Genomic DNA, 15100 nt, shown 5'->3' with positions numbered 1-15100 from the left:
AGACACTCTGCCTCCTTCGTGCTGGGATTACAGGCATGCACAACCACACCAGACTCAATTTTCCCTTTTAGCACTAACACCAAAACCAGTCTTTACCTTTGTACTGAATGTTGTCAGGTGAAGAGATAGCGCTGTTCCTAATACTGCCTTGGAGTCATATGGAAAAAGAAAGAGATGCCCAATGACGCTAAGGTATTCAGGTTAGAGATGTAGCTCAGTAGTAGGGTACTTGCCTAACTTGCCCTGGGTTTGATCCCTAGCCGTGGATGTAAAAGTGTTTTCTTCTGAGAAGGTATTTATTGGACATCCTACTACATGACAGGTATTGTACTCAGCTAATAAGTACTCTTTCATCTACAGCTTGTCCATTGGCTAGCAAATAAAAGTTGTTAATGACTTTTAGGCTATACTATATGTCTTTTTTTCTGGTGGACTATACAGTTGATAGCTGTGATAACTGAATACAGTGATATCATGAATTTGTGCTTGATAGCTAAAACTCCTTGCTAAATTGAGCTTTTATAACAATGCCTAGATTACATAATGCCATTTCCTTTTAAATTTTTAATGTATTTACATTTCAACATAGCACAAGCCTAAGGATTATTTAGATATATACTTTTTATAATAAGCCTTTCCAAACAATAGAAAGAGACATGATTTTAAAAAAATCTGAATGGATCTTTCTTTCCACAAAGATTCAGTAGATTGTTTGCAAGAATGAATGTAGGGTTCATAGTCCTAAAATCAGCAGCAAAAAAATTAGTGGTCATTATGGTATTTTAACCACTAATAAAATAAATAAGTGAGAACGGTTATAAACATTATAGGAATTTTAAAAAGATCAGTGCCTGTTCACAAATTTGTGAAATCAGCATTTTCAATTGATAGTTATGGACAACTGTGATGAGCTTTTCCAATGATATGTTTAGTAGTGTTGTTTGTTTTTACAGTGCACACTGGTTTTTGGCTGTTGTTTGTTTCCCTGGTTTGGAAAAACCAAAATATGAACCTAACCCCCATTACCATGAAAATGCAGTCGTGCAAAAAAGTTCAGCTGCAGAGGACAGTTGTGTTTCTTCTGCCAGTGAAATGGACAGTTGTTCACAGAACTCTTCTGCCAAGCCTGTGATTAAGAAGATGCTAAACAGAAAGCATTGCTTAACTGTAACTGAGTCCAGTGCTGGACAGGAAGAAAGTGAGCCTTGTTATCGGAGAAACACATACAGTGTGAAATGTAGTGTGAAAAAAAAAAACCATGCTATAAGTGAAAACGAAGAATCAAGTAATGGAAAATCTTCATGCCAGGAAGTTATTGATAGAGCTAAAAGTGAGAATGGCCTACAGGATGAATGTTTAAATTCTATACATCATCCAGGTATGTACTGATGTATTATAATAACAGAGTTCAAAGTAGAATTGTTAAAGTTACATCTTTTCTTTCGTCAGGCTTGCTGAGGTAGAATTTACTTAGGATAACATTAACTCATTTTATGTTGCTTAAGTTTTATTGATATACTCAGTCATGTAATCACTACGACAACCAACATTTAGAATCTTTTACTACTCAGAAGTCTCCTGGTGTCTCTTGTGCGGTCAGTCTTATCTCTTCACCCCCCAGTCTGAAATTTATGTCACCACTGAAAAATTCTTGTGTAGCTGGTTGTAGATACACTAAAATTATTATATAATACTGCCTGCCTGTGGTACATAGAAATGAAAAGTAATTTCATGCTTAGGCTTGAGTTCCATCTGCTTGATATTATATATATATATATATATATATATATATATATATATATATATTACAAATAACTCAAAATCCAAAGAAATAATAAACCTTGAAATTTATAATTCTGTTCCACATATTCCTGTAAGAGGTTTTCAATCTAGACATACAAACTTCACATTTTCCACTTACAAGAGCTTGGAATCATTTTTGTTTAATTAAAAATTCCTTATATTCAAAATACACAGTAGTTGTACAGGCTTAACTTATAAGACAAATCTGTTCAGTCTTCTCCATTTTTAGATTGGTGAATTGAGTTCAAATGGCCAAAGGCAGAAAGTAAAGCTTCCTCCTTCAGACAGAGTGGGGATCCCTGTCCCTCGCTCTCCTTTCACTTGGTTCAGCTCTCTTGAATTTGTTCTCACTTTCTTCCATTAAACTATTATTTCTAACCTTTTTAACAGAAATCTAAAAGTTGTGATCAAAATTCTTTGATATCAAATTGTTTTCCTCTCCCACCCACAAATACTTCATGTGTTGACTTCAGCCTCATCCTAGTTCGGCTCACTAATGCTGTGACAAAACACCATGACGAAAGGAACTTGAGAGGAAAGGGCTTATTTGGCTTCCGCATCCAGATCACTGTTCATCATTTGAGGAAGTTAGGACAAGAACTCAAGCAGGAAGGGGCTTGGAGGAAAATGTGAAGTTTGTATGTCTAGATTGAAAACCTCTTACAGGCAGGAGCTGATGCAGAAGCCTTGGAGAGGTGCTGCTTTCTGGCTTGCTCAGCTTGTTTTCTTGTAGAACTCAGGACAAGGAGCCACGATATGCTGGGCCCTCCCCCATCAGTTATTAAATTAAGAAAATGCTCTACACGCTTACCTACAGCCCAGTCTCAGGGAGGCATTTTTCATTCCAAGGTCCCTCTCAGATGACACCACCATAGTACACCACCATACTGTAACCTCTACCCTCCAATATTCTTTATCCATACTTGGTCGAATTCACAGATAGCTCTCTATCTAGAGAGGGCTGACTATACTAATAAAAACACTGATCGTCCACTTTAATATGAGATCAGATAAATGATGTGAGTGACTTTATGCATTGGAGCACAGTTTGGAGCTTTTTGTACACTGACTGCAGGATTTCCAAAAGTGCCCCCTGGAAGTTGTTGTTTGGTTGAGTAGACAGTTATGTTTGAAGATAGTCTCAAAACCCTAGTGGAGACTAAAGTACAAAATAATGTTTTATGTAGGTTTCATAATTAACATGTTTGTCTTTTTCTTGTAGCTTGTAATGTCAGTTCCTTTCATATGGATGTACCTATGTCAATTACATCTCTGTAATTAAAGGGAAGATCTGTTAAAACTAGTGTTTCACAAAACAGCTTGTTGTTTGTGTGAGTGCTAATACTAACTAACACTGTTTTTTTAAATCTTTAATTCAATGCTGGCAGCATCTTAAAGTTTGAAAAGTGGTGCTCTAGAGTGAGATGGTTGATTCCCACCACCCAAACACACACAGTGAGGTGCCTTAGCTTTTATCATATGCTTGAAGAGCTCATTGGCTCAAAAATACAGCAAGTAGGGGCTGGAGAGATGGCTCAGTGCTTAAGAGCATTGCCTGCTCTTCCAAAGATCCTGAGTTCAATTCCCAGCAACCATATGGTGGCTCACAACCATCTGTAATGGAGCCTGGTGTCCTCTTCTGGCCTGCAGGCATACACACAGACAGAATATTGTATGCATAATAAATAACTAACTAACTAAATAAATAAATAGACTATACTAAAAAAATTTCTTAAAAAAAAAGTACAGCAAGTAAGGGTGCTCTCTAAATGTGGTTAACTGGTCTTACAGTGATGGTGCTTGAAAAGTTAGTAGCTTATAAAAAGTTTGTGCTCTGATTACTGCCTAAGTAGCTAAATTCTATTTGGCCTGGCAATATTGTTCAAAAGATGTATTTTAAATAGTTCATATAATTTTAAGTCTTAGATCTATATAGTTAACAAGTGTTCACTAAGAGTGTCAGATAACATGCCACAGTAAATAATTGGGATTATATCTACAGTTTTAAGGCCAGCTGTTGGAAGCTAATGTATGAGACCACTACTTGCCATTTTTTTTTTCATCTGTACGTCATGTAAAATAATTGACCAGATCAAGGAAACGAGGAACATGTAGGCTTAAATTTTACAGTCACATTCACATAGGTAACTACTGGGCTGCTGATTTGACTACTATGTAAAAGTGTCTGCCACCAAGGCTCGTAACCTGGATTCAATCCCTGTCGCCCAGATGTTGGAAGGAAAGAACTGATTCCTGAAAATTATGCTTTGATCTACACACACACAGAAGTATGTATATGCGCGCGCGCGCACACACACACACACACACACACACACACACACACACAGAGAGAGAGAGAGAGAGAGAATATATAAATGTTTGCTTTTTTTTAAGGATACATATATTATCTGTTTTAAAATTATTTTTAAATACATATATGTGTGTTGTGTATGTGCAGGTGTCCCCCAGAGTTCAGAGGTAGAGGTGGAATCCTCCTAGAGCTGAAATTGCCTCCTGGTGTGGGTGCTGGGAATTGAACCTGGATTCTGTTGAAGAGCAGTAATAAACTCTTAATCTTCGCTGCCGAGCCCCCAGTACACGTGCACTTTTTTTTTTTAAGACAGGGCCTTGCTTTGTAGCCCTGACTAACTTAGAACTCACTGCACAGAGCAATCAGAGATCCCCTAACCTCTGCCTCCTGAGTGCAGCTATTAAAGGTGTGCACCACTATACCCAGCCTGAAAGAAAGATACTTTTTAAAAGCTAAACTATTTAAATTACTTTCTCCCATTCAAGTACTAACCAAAACTCACCCTGCTTAACTTCTACATTCTTATGAGAATCAGACACATGCAGAATGGAGAGGCCATAAAGACTTTATTGGGATGGTTTTTGGAATAATTTAGTTAATACAAAGTAAGTATTGATGTAACAGTACTTTATAAATACGAATGATTTGCTTCTAGAAATAATCTGTATTAATGTTACTTGCCTGGGGATTTGTACAGATTTTTATTTAAGCAAATTTAAAATAATTTCTGAAACAGACAAATTGAAGAGGTTATTGTGTTTAACAGAAGGTTTACCATTGTGCTTGGCTAGTTATTTTAAGTGTGTTCCTGATGACCACATTTTGATTCATATATCTTTTTTCAGTAATACATTTTACTTACCTTCTTCCTCAAGATACCTTGTTTTATGTTAAAAAAAATATCACTATATATGTAACCTAGATTGGAGTAAACTTTTCTACCTGAAATACCTAGAAGTTATTCTTAGGAAGTTTTAAGATGTTATACACTGTTTTAAACAATATTAACATATGTGGTATTAAATTCTAACTCAGTTTTTTGGTAAATTTTAAATTTCTGTTAAATAATTGATTTGACAAGCTTCTTTTGCCAAAATAATTGCTTTTTAACAATTTTGATTCTTAGAATAAACTTAAGAATATCAGTTTAGTTTTACCTTACAAATCATTTACTTTTATGGTACCAACACCTACAGTTGATTTGTGGGATTTTATTTTACTGAAAAATAGTAATTTAACCAAACTTAGAATATAAACAGTTAAGGTATCTTGTATATAACTAGTAAACTCACTTTGTAGACCAGGCTGGCCTCGAACTCACAGAGAATCGCCTGCCTCTGCCTCTGAGTGCTGAGATTAAAAGTGTGTGCCATCACCACCACCTGACATATTCTTTTTCTGATTTGTGCACATGCAAATCTATTTATTTGTACTGTTTTTAACCCTTTGTTTTTTCATGTTTTATAATTTTAATCTTAAAACTGTACGTTTTCAATCTTGTATTCTATTCTATGCTTTTATAATTTTATTTGGGAATTATTTTTTTTTAGACTCTTAAAACTTTCTCTTCACTTTCGGGCATACCCAAACATGCAAACAGACAGATTTATACACAGATTTATATAACCTTGTTTTTATTTTTTTTCATAAATTTTGAATAATAGAGTAATAGAACCATTTTGTAATTTGATAGCAATCCATGTTTTTATTTAAAAATAACCTACTTTATGTTTGTTGTACTTCATGCTGTAGCAGATTTTTGTGCCCTCAGCTGTCATTACTGGCATTCATTTCAGTCGTCTATCCTCTGGGTCATAGGCTTTTTATCATACAATGTTTCCTATTGATACAGATGCCTTAAGCAAAATCAGACTAAACTACGGTGATCAGTCAGCTGAAGGTGGCAAAATGCTGGAAGATGAACTCATTGACTTCTCAGAGGATCAGGATGAGCCGGTAAAATCAGATGCTTTGTCAGACTCTGTTAAAAAAATCTGAGAAGCTATTCCTTCAGCCACCAACAGACAACATGGGTTCTGTATTTGGGTTGTATTTCACAACAAACCCAGTTTTCTAGTTAACGGTTTCATGATGCATGTATTAGTGTTGTTGTTGGAAATATGATCTAGGGGTTGAATTCTAATACTGCCTGAGAAAGTTTTAATATAGTTAATTCTCTTGGATCAAAGACTGTACATGTACAGCTCAGTGGGAGAGGACTTATTTGTTATTTGTTAGGTGCCCAGTATTGGATAAAATAAAAAGTTAATCATATTTTCTTTGAAAACATTTATGGACTGTTCTTGACCTTTGATCTAACTATATCTGAAAGGCAAGTGGCAAGATTTTCAGTTATGATAGTATACATAATTGTAATATGCATAAGAATGGCAGAATCAGAATTTTTTTTTTTTTTTTTGATTTTTCAAGGCAGGGTTTCTCCATAGTTTTTGGTTCCTGTCCTGGAACTAGCTCTTGTAGACCAGGCTGGCCTCGAACTCCCAGAAATCCGCCTGCCCCTGCCTCCCGAGTGCTGGGATTAAAGGCGTGCGCCATCACCGCCCGGCTCAGAATTTTTTTTTTTTAATATTTATTTATTTATTATGTATACAATATTCTGTTTGTGTGTATGTCTGCAGGCCAGAAGAGGGCACCAGACCTCATTACAGATGGTTGTGAACCACCATGTGGTTGCTGGGAATTGAACTCAGGACCTTTGGAAGAGCAGGCTATGCTCTTAACCGCTGAGCCATCTCTCCAGCCCCGGCTCAGAATTTTTTTTACCACTTTCCCAGTACCTTTTTTGTTACTTATCTAGTGACTATTTTCTTTTTTTCCAATTTAATATGCATGTACTTTAAGAATAGGTAATATTGGGGGCTGGCGAGATGGCTCAGTGGTTAAGAGCATTGCCTGCTCTTCCAAAGGTCCTGAGTTCAATTCCCAGCAACCACATGGTGGCTCACAACCATCTGTAATGAGGTCTGGTGCCCTCTTCTGGCCTGCAGGCATACACACAGACAGAATATTGTATACATAATAAATAAATATTTAAAAAAAAAAAAAAGAATAGGTAATATTTAATTATCACCATAGGTGAGCTATACTATTTCCTAGATCTTATTTACACTAATAAGTATCATAAGGACTTAAAAATAAATTATAGTTTTTGAGATAATTTATTTAAATTCTGAGAAAAATTCAAGAGAAGTTGTAACATACTATTTCTTAAATTTTCTTTTTATTTATATTTACTTTATTTGCATTGGTGTTTTTGCCTCTATGTATATCCATGAGGGTATCAGATTTCCTGGAACTGGAGTCACAGACAGTTGTGGCTTCTGGGAATAGAATCTGGGTCCTCTGGAAGAACACTTAACCACTGAGCTGTTTCTCTAGCCCTTAAATCTCCCTTTCTAAAAATTATATTTGTTTGTTTTGTGTTGGACACACATGCAAGCACAGTGTGCGTGTGGGAGTCAGAGTACAACTGCAGGAGTCGTTTCTCTCCTCCTCCGTGTGGGTCCTGGAGATCAGACTTGGTTTCTGGGTTCAGTGCTAGGACGGACCTTCAGTTGTTGACCTAGTGTGAAGATACTTTATGCTGTACAGTTTTCCTTTTTGCTCAGTCTGGTAGAGGTTGGTGTTCTGTGTGTTATCCCTAGTTTAGAATGCATAGCTGTAAGGTACTCATTAATTAGTTTACTTAACAGGTACCTGCTCTATGTAAAGGAAGACTAGGTGCCCACTGTAAACCAAGTACTGTAAATGGTACAGACCTCAGTAGTCCTATTCAGAAATGTGGACTCAGATATGATTGAGATTTTAAAGTTGCTGTTGTTACTTGTTTTTCATTTGTTTGTTTTGGTTTTTCGAAATAGGGTTTCTCTGTGTAGTTTTAGAGCCTGTCCTGGAACTTGTTCTGTAGACAAGGCTGGCCTTGTACTCACAGAGGTCTGTCTGCCTCTGCCCCCCGAGTGCTGGCATTAAAAGCATGCACTACCACCACCTAGATTTTTGAGTTTTTTTACATTTAAACAATTTATGCCTAGATTTTTGAGTTTTTTACATTTAAACAATTTATGTAGGCTTTACATGATGAGAGACATATACAAATATTGGAAATTTGGAACCAATTTCTTAGCACTACTTTGCACTTCAGACTGGGGTGCTCATGTAGTGGAAAGGATATAACTTATATTTTCCAGCACTGTATTATTTGCCAATAGATAATTCAGACATGACCTTTTTCTTTCACAAAATTGAGTGGAAAGGAAAAACTAGCATAAATCCATCTTCACCATATGTAAACACCCGAAAGTTTGTCCTGGTGAGATTATTTATTGGGCAGAGGTCTTGTTGCACCTGCTGACAACCTAAGGCATATTCAGAACTCAAGTAAGTTTGGAAGAGAGAGAACACTGACGCCACAGAGTTGTCCTCTGACTCCCACCTGCATGTTCACATGCATATACACTTTACATGCACATAATAATAACAAAGAGAGCCGGGCGATGGTGGCGCACGCCTTTAATCCCAGCACTCGGGAGGCAGAGGCAGGCGGATCTCTGTGAGTTTGAGACCAGCCTGGTCTACCGAGCTAGCTCCAGGACAGGTTCCAAAGCCACAGAGAAACCCTGTCTCGAAAAACCAAAAAAAAATAATAATAATAATAAAGAGATCTTTAATGTTATTGCTTTAGCGTTGAATGAATTTGAATAACAGGCTGGATTTTCTAGGTCAGTTATCTCCCTGGGACTAGAAGTGTTGCCATTTTTTTGGAAAGAGTTTTGTGTGCAATGCTATTTTCTTAGATTATTAGTTATTTCGATAGCAGACTTTTATTAACCAAAGGCTGTCTTTTATAGGATGATAGCAGCGATGATGGACTCCTTGCTGATGAAAACTACAATTCAGAAATAGGACAGTGGCATTTAAAACCTATTGTCTGTAAACAGTAAGCATTGACTACATCCTGCAATCTGTGTGACTTTTTTTTTTTTTTGATTCATAGAATAAAACACAACAGAACAATTCTTACTTGAGAAGAATTCACAGGTATTCTCAGGGTCAAGGAGGAAAAGTTGATGTGCTGTCCAGAGATCCAACAGGGATGCTATTTCTGGTTTCCTCTTTGTAATTTTCTCAGCATCTGCTCCCGCAGATGCTTACACATCTTCATGATGAACCACTACAACTGTGTATATGATGTTTTTGAGAAAAAAAACCTCCAGTAACATGAAGTTGGCAGTTAATGTTAGTTCCATAGCTACTTTATGTGGGCAGAGAGTTACTGAAGGCCAGCCCATCCTGCAGACATGTTTCCTACTTAGAGCTCACTCAGATTGGACAAAATTCTAAGAGAGGAAATTCAGACTTGCACCCTGTCATGCTTCATGGCTTGGTGTATCTGAGACTGTGTGCATTACTAGAAGGATAGGGTGCAGGCGGAAGCCTGAGGATGGAACACGTCATTCTCAATCTCCAGAAATACATGTGTGCTGGAAAGTATCCCAGAGACTCCCAAACCATTAAGTGATACAGATTGCTCCTTTTACTTTGCTGTGGAAAATGTTAGCAAAAACTGCATAATGGACCTTGAAAAATTTATTTGTAAAAGAAAATACAGATATTTAGAGAAAATATAACTGATAGTTATTTACTATTCCTTTTTCACTCTTGGCCTGCAGTGTGGCTCTCCACACGCCTCTCTTAGAACTCTATGTTCCCTTGACTCCTTCTTAACCACTGTCCATTGAACAAACCACTGACTCTATATCAGGCCTGATCAATGTAGTTCAGAGTTAGATGTGTGCTTAGCATATCCAAGGCTCTGCATTTAAACCTTAGTGTAGAGAGAAAGATGGGGGAGGTAGAATGAAGAAGAGAAAAGATGAACATTTTAAACTCATTTTGGCACTTTAGATTTCCTCATTTATTTTGAGTTTACAGCATACTTCTACAGAATTAAAATTCTGAAGATTATATGTGAGTTGCATAGACTGTTCTAAAATAAAATCTTGCCTAAAAAACTATTGTGTCATAAACAAATTCTTCGGATTAGCTATTTGGTTTGTCATACAGCAGGTAAGGACATTTGCTGGCAAGAATGATGATATGAGTTTAATGACCCCTTCAGGTTGCCTTGGCATATGCATGTGCATATACACGTTCACACACAATACTTACTTTTATATGGTTCCTTTTTTATTATGCTGGAGTTACATTACTATTCTGTAACAATGTTTAATATTATCATAGATATCTAAATTTCCTATGTCTGAAGGTTTGTTTTCATTACTGAGACAAAAGAATATTTCAAGGTTTTTAATCATAAATTCACTGTTTTTTCTCATGCATATGTACATCATAATTTATACTTAACTTTTATTATTTATATCTGCAGACCTTGTATCCTCCTTATGGACTCACTTAGAGGCCCTTCTCGGTCAAATGTTGTCAAAATTCTAAGAGAGTAAGTTCAAAACTATAACCTACCTGTTTGATATACTATAGTGGGTGCAGTAAGTATTTACAAGTGTGTGTGTTCTTGTAGGTATTTAGAAGTGGAATGGGAGGTTAAAAAAGGAAGCAAAAGAAGTTTTTCCAAAGATGTTATGAGAGGTTCCAACCCCAAAGTTCCACAGCAGAACAACTTCAGCGACTGTGGCGTATACATTCTGCAGTATGTAGAGAGTTTTTTTGAGGTGAGTTTCAGGTCATTGTATCTGGTGAAATAGTGAAATATATATTTGACCTTTATGTAATGAACACAGTAAGAAACTAATTCATCTTAAAAACGATTCTAAGGAACAGAAACTCCCAAGTTAGAGGCCTTTTAAGATATAAAAATACTGTGAAAATTGATCTCAAGTCTCAGGCCTGTTGATCATCTCTGATCAACCTCTCCACCAGCTTATTTTCTATCTTAGCAAATCTCACCTGTGATTTATGCTGTCTCTCCATTCCCATCTCCACACACATGCTATTGCCTCTCAAGCGTTTTAAATCTGATATCTCCATACCCTTATTAAAAGTTCTTCTGACCTACAGCACCCTTTCGACTATTCCTTTTTCACTCTTGGCCTGCAGCGTGGCTCTCCACACGCCTCTCTTAGAACTCTATGTTCCCTTGACTCCTTCTTAACCACTGTCCATTGAACAAACCACTGACTCTCTTTTAAAGTCATGTGTGTACATGACTGTTCCTGCTGCCACTTTCTAAGTCCAGAATGCTAGTGAGATTCTCTTGTCTTCTCCCTTCATGGCCATATTCCGAAAACTCTTATCAGGTTATTCTCACCAGGTTTATATTTAGTGGCTCCCTGGTGCTAATGAGCTAAAGAATGAAACTCTTCTGGTGTCCTATATATAGCTGTGTATCAGCCAGTTAGAAGTCATTCTGTTTATTACTGTGCCATGTCTCCAGGCCTCAAAGCTCACTTGCCTGATGCTTCTGTCATTCTTTGCTGGCTACCATTTACTTGCTCTCCAGGTTTGGTGGTGTTTATTCTACTGCTCTTCATGCTTTCCTGTCCTAATGCTTGCCAAGGTCGGTTATCTTTGTATCTAGCACAGATACAAATGCTGGCATTCTTTTCTCAGGCAGGACTTGTGTTTTGCAGCTGTGGAGACTCTAGCAACTCTTGAGTTCTAATATTGTACAGACAACTACAAACTATTAGTGAATTTGTTTGCTTCTGCTTGAAAAAGAGAACTATATTGCAGAAATAAGGTATTGGCAGAACTCAGCCCAATAACTGTAGTCTGCCAGCCTTTAATCTAGATGGTAAGCTTCATAATCCATTAGTGCTTTTATCTCTAGTGCCTAACTCAGTACCCGACTTATGAAACATAACAAGTGGATACATGCTGATACTTAACTTTTAAGTGTTGCTGTAGTTAAAATTCAAATGTTACTCATTATAATTTTCTAATAGGCTTTTAATCTTCTTATTTTCAGAATCCAATACTAAATTTTGAGCTCCCTATGAATTTGGTGAACTGGTTTCCTCCCCCCAGAATGAAAACAAAAAGAGAAGAAATCCGAAACATAATTCTGAAATTGCAGGAAGAGCAGAGTAAAGAGAAGAAGCTGCTGAAGGACACTTTTTCAGCAGAAACGTCCATAGGAGAAGGAGCAGAGCAGTATGCCAGCAGTGTCTCAGAGTGACCAGGAAGCTGCGGCTCTAGCTGCAGAAATCACATGGCATTCAACTTTGGTTATAGACAGTAAAGAGCCAAAGTGCTCACTGCTCAGAGATTTGGGGAGGGTTAATGCTGTAAAAATGTCACATAAGTAATTTCCAAAGGATTATGTATTAAGTAAAAGTCTGTAAATATGTTTAATGAGGCCAATTTTTCCAACATTTATAATTATTTTTTTCACTTTTAGGAAACCTTTGTTATGTATTTTCTGTTAATAATACTAAAATTGCAACTTCTAAACACAAATAAACTATTTATAGGAGGAAACGATTAATTTGATATTCTTTAGTGAACTTGTATAATTCCTCAGAGTGTGATTTTATTTCATGGGAATATATATAAGTGTCTATGATTTTTTAAACTTCTGTTCTAAAATACTCAAAAATGTGAAAATATTACATCAGAAACATTTTAGACTAAAATCCATCTTTATATGCTTGCGTAGCAAGAAAAATTAACATCTTTTCAATTCATGCTTTTTCATGTGTTCAGAGAACCCCCAAAATGTAGTGAATATTTATACTTTTACACAGATACTTAAACAATATTAAGAGCAATCAAAGACAGTACGCCTTGACTTCTGCTCATAAAGCATAAATGCGCTGGCATACACTCTGTGACTCAGGTGAAAACTATCCTGGCAAGTGCAGCTTGAATCTCAAATAGCCAATATTACCTTTGTGTTTTTATCTTACAGTATGCTGCAACCTGTATGATAGAACTAGTTAAACATTTTTAATCTGTGTAAACACAGGAATTCAAATAGGAATTTATTTTTGGTAACTTCTGCTATTTTTTCATTATTTTGTTCACATTGTTTTGATAATGTATCAGACCTTGTGCTTGAGTTTTCCTCTGTAAATTATTTTAAAATGCAAGCATCCTCTAAGTGCATAATGCAGCAAAATCTCTTATTTTTAATTTTCCATTAGGTTGAGAAAATGTGGGTTTGGGCCTGTAGTTCAGTAGAGTGCATGCTTAACAAGGTGGAGACCTTGTTTCAGTCCCCAGTAGCAAATAATAATAATAATAATAATACACAAATATGAAGCTTTTGATGCCACATTAGTAATTCATAGAGTCCTCGCTTGTATATGTAGAAATTATTATTTTCACAAATGAATGGTATTTATTCCTTTCAAGTTTAGTGTAAGACTTAAAATATGTGTTTTAAGTCATTTTTGTTAGTGAATTTTTAAATGCCCATATAACAACAAAATTATAGTGAAGACCAAAAAATACAACAAAGGATTTTTTTTTTAAAAAAAGTTAATAGAAAGTATAAACAAAATTGACAAACTTTTGTTTTTTAAATAAACTATTTTGCCTCAGTTTGAGGGAACTGGAAAAGTTACTGCAAGGACCAGGTACACTGGCACATGCCAATTAAGGCCAACTGCTCAGGGGCTGAAGTACTTGAGCCTGAGTCTGGGAGGTTAAGATCAACCCACAATATGGTGAGACACTGTCTCAAACTAAACAAACTATCCTAAAATGCCTGTGGTTTTTGTCTGACACTTAATTGCTATATTTTATAGTGTTAGATAACTTGATAAAGTAAAATTACAGCTTGTCCCTCGGCTCTTTCTGTTCAGTATTTTTCATTTCAACATGAAAAAATAAAGATTGTATAAATAGTTTAAAGTGGAGATCTCCCTTTCAAATGTGTGAGTAGTCCAAGCCGTGAGACAGAACTTTGCAGTCGGAAGTCTTGTTATTTGACACCAGAACTGCATGAAGCTATCTGGTGACTTCACTAATTAGATAGAGCTGCTGGATTGGGTTTCTTGTTGGGTAGAGTAACAGTTAATCATTTTTAGAAGAGTTTTAGATTACTTGCCATAAAACTTGTATGTGTCTGAGCTGCTGGTAGTTTAGGAGGAAAGGTGTTTAACCACTCTCGTCCCTTTGGCTTCGCTGACGTGCTTTCTTTAGACAGCCACGAACATGATGGAGTTAACTTCAGTTCCACTCGAACCTGAATCAGTTAGTTTTTCTTTGCATGCAGCTTGTGCTGAACTGAGTCAATTAAATGTAGAAGGTTTTACTTGAAAGCATAAAATGTTTGCCTTGTGTTTTGTCTCTAAAAGGAATTGAGTATTTTCCTCCATAAAGCCTATTTGTAGACTCTGAAAACTGTGTCAAGATAGAAAGTAAATAGAGTAACAGTTCTCTTAAAATTATTCTTAAGATTAATTGAGTTCATTGAGTTTGTTTTAATCAAGAGTTTGTGAAATGATGTACCTGTAGGAGAGAAATGACCCTGTAATTGATGAGGCAGGTGGCATTTGTGTAGAGCAAGTTGTCATCAAAGCTGCTATATGGCGTGAGGGCACACTCTAGACTACCAATTCCATGTCCAGGATCAGCTGTGGAGAACAGCTTTAAGCAAGTTAAACAATTTCTCCACAGGCTCTCAAAGTCTTTAGTGTGGTAATTAGTGTGAGGATTATTAAGTGAAATTACAAACCACTGTATATATATATATAGTTTGGCCATATCTTTCATTCCCAGAACTCCTAGAGTGAACAACTTAAGATGTCTTGTGAACTTAACTTCAAAAGAAGATGGTTTTGAAACTGATCTGAAGGTTTAAAAAACATTTTTCAATAGTTGAATTTATTATTTAGAATTTTGGAAGTAACTGGGCACTGGTGAAATAGTTTTACGTGAAGCTTTTTTTTAAATCATGAAAATAACCTTTGTAAGGAAAAAGTTACAAATTAATTTTTTCACATTAGTGCATTCATTTAGGGAAGAAAGAATTGATGATAAGTA

At 36.2% G+C, this 15100-nt stretch overlaps 1 protein-coding gene across 5 annotated transcripts in view; it reads left to right on the top strand.

The window, feature by feature from the left end:
• Senp6 (SUMO specific peptidase 6) overlaps positions 1 to 13903 on the top strand; it is an 87037-nt gene extending 73134 nt beyond the window's left edge. For all 5 annotated transcript variants that reach the window (XM_041679438.1, XM_041679437.1, XM_041679441.1 and 2 more), the window contains 6 exons: positions 954 to 1378; positions 5967 to 6070; positions 8983 to 9071; positions 10521 to 10589; positions 10671 to 10821; positions 12078 to 13903. In XM_041679438.1, the coding sequence (XP_041535372.1) occupies positions 954 to 1378; positions 5967 to 6070; positions 8983 to 9071; positions 10521 to 10589; positions 10671 to 10821; positions 12078 to 12287 (1048 nt within the window). In that variant the 3' untranslated portion in view covers positions 12288 to 13903. The remainder of the gene's footprint in view (positions 1 to 953; positions 1379 to 5966; positions 6071 to 8982; positions 9072 to 10520; positions 10590 to 10670; positions 10822 to 12077) is intronic.
• Positions 13904 to 15100: the final 1197 nt, after the last annotated feature.

Source organism: Microtus oregoni, unplaced genomic scaffold, assembly GCF_018167655.1.
Source record: "Microtus oregoni isolate MIOR12 unplaced genomic scaffold, Mior012 000032F_ref0000030, whole genome shotgun sequence".
Lineage (NCBI taxonomy): Eukaryota > Metazoa > Chordata > Mammalia > Rodentia > Cricetidae > Microtus > Microtus oregoni.
This window is presented reverse-complemented; position numbering and strand designations above follow the sequence as displayed.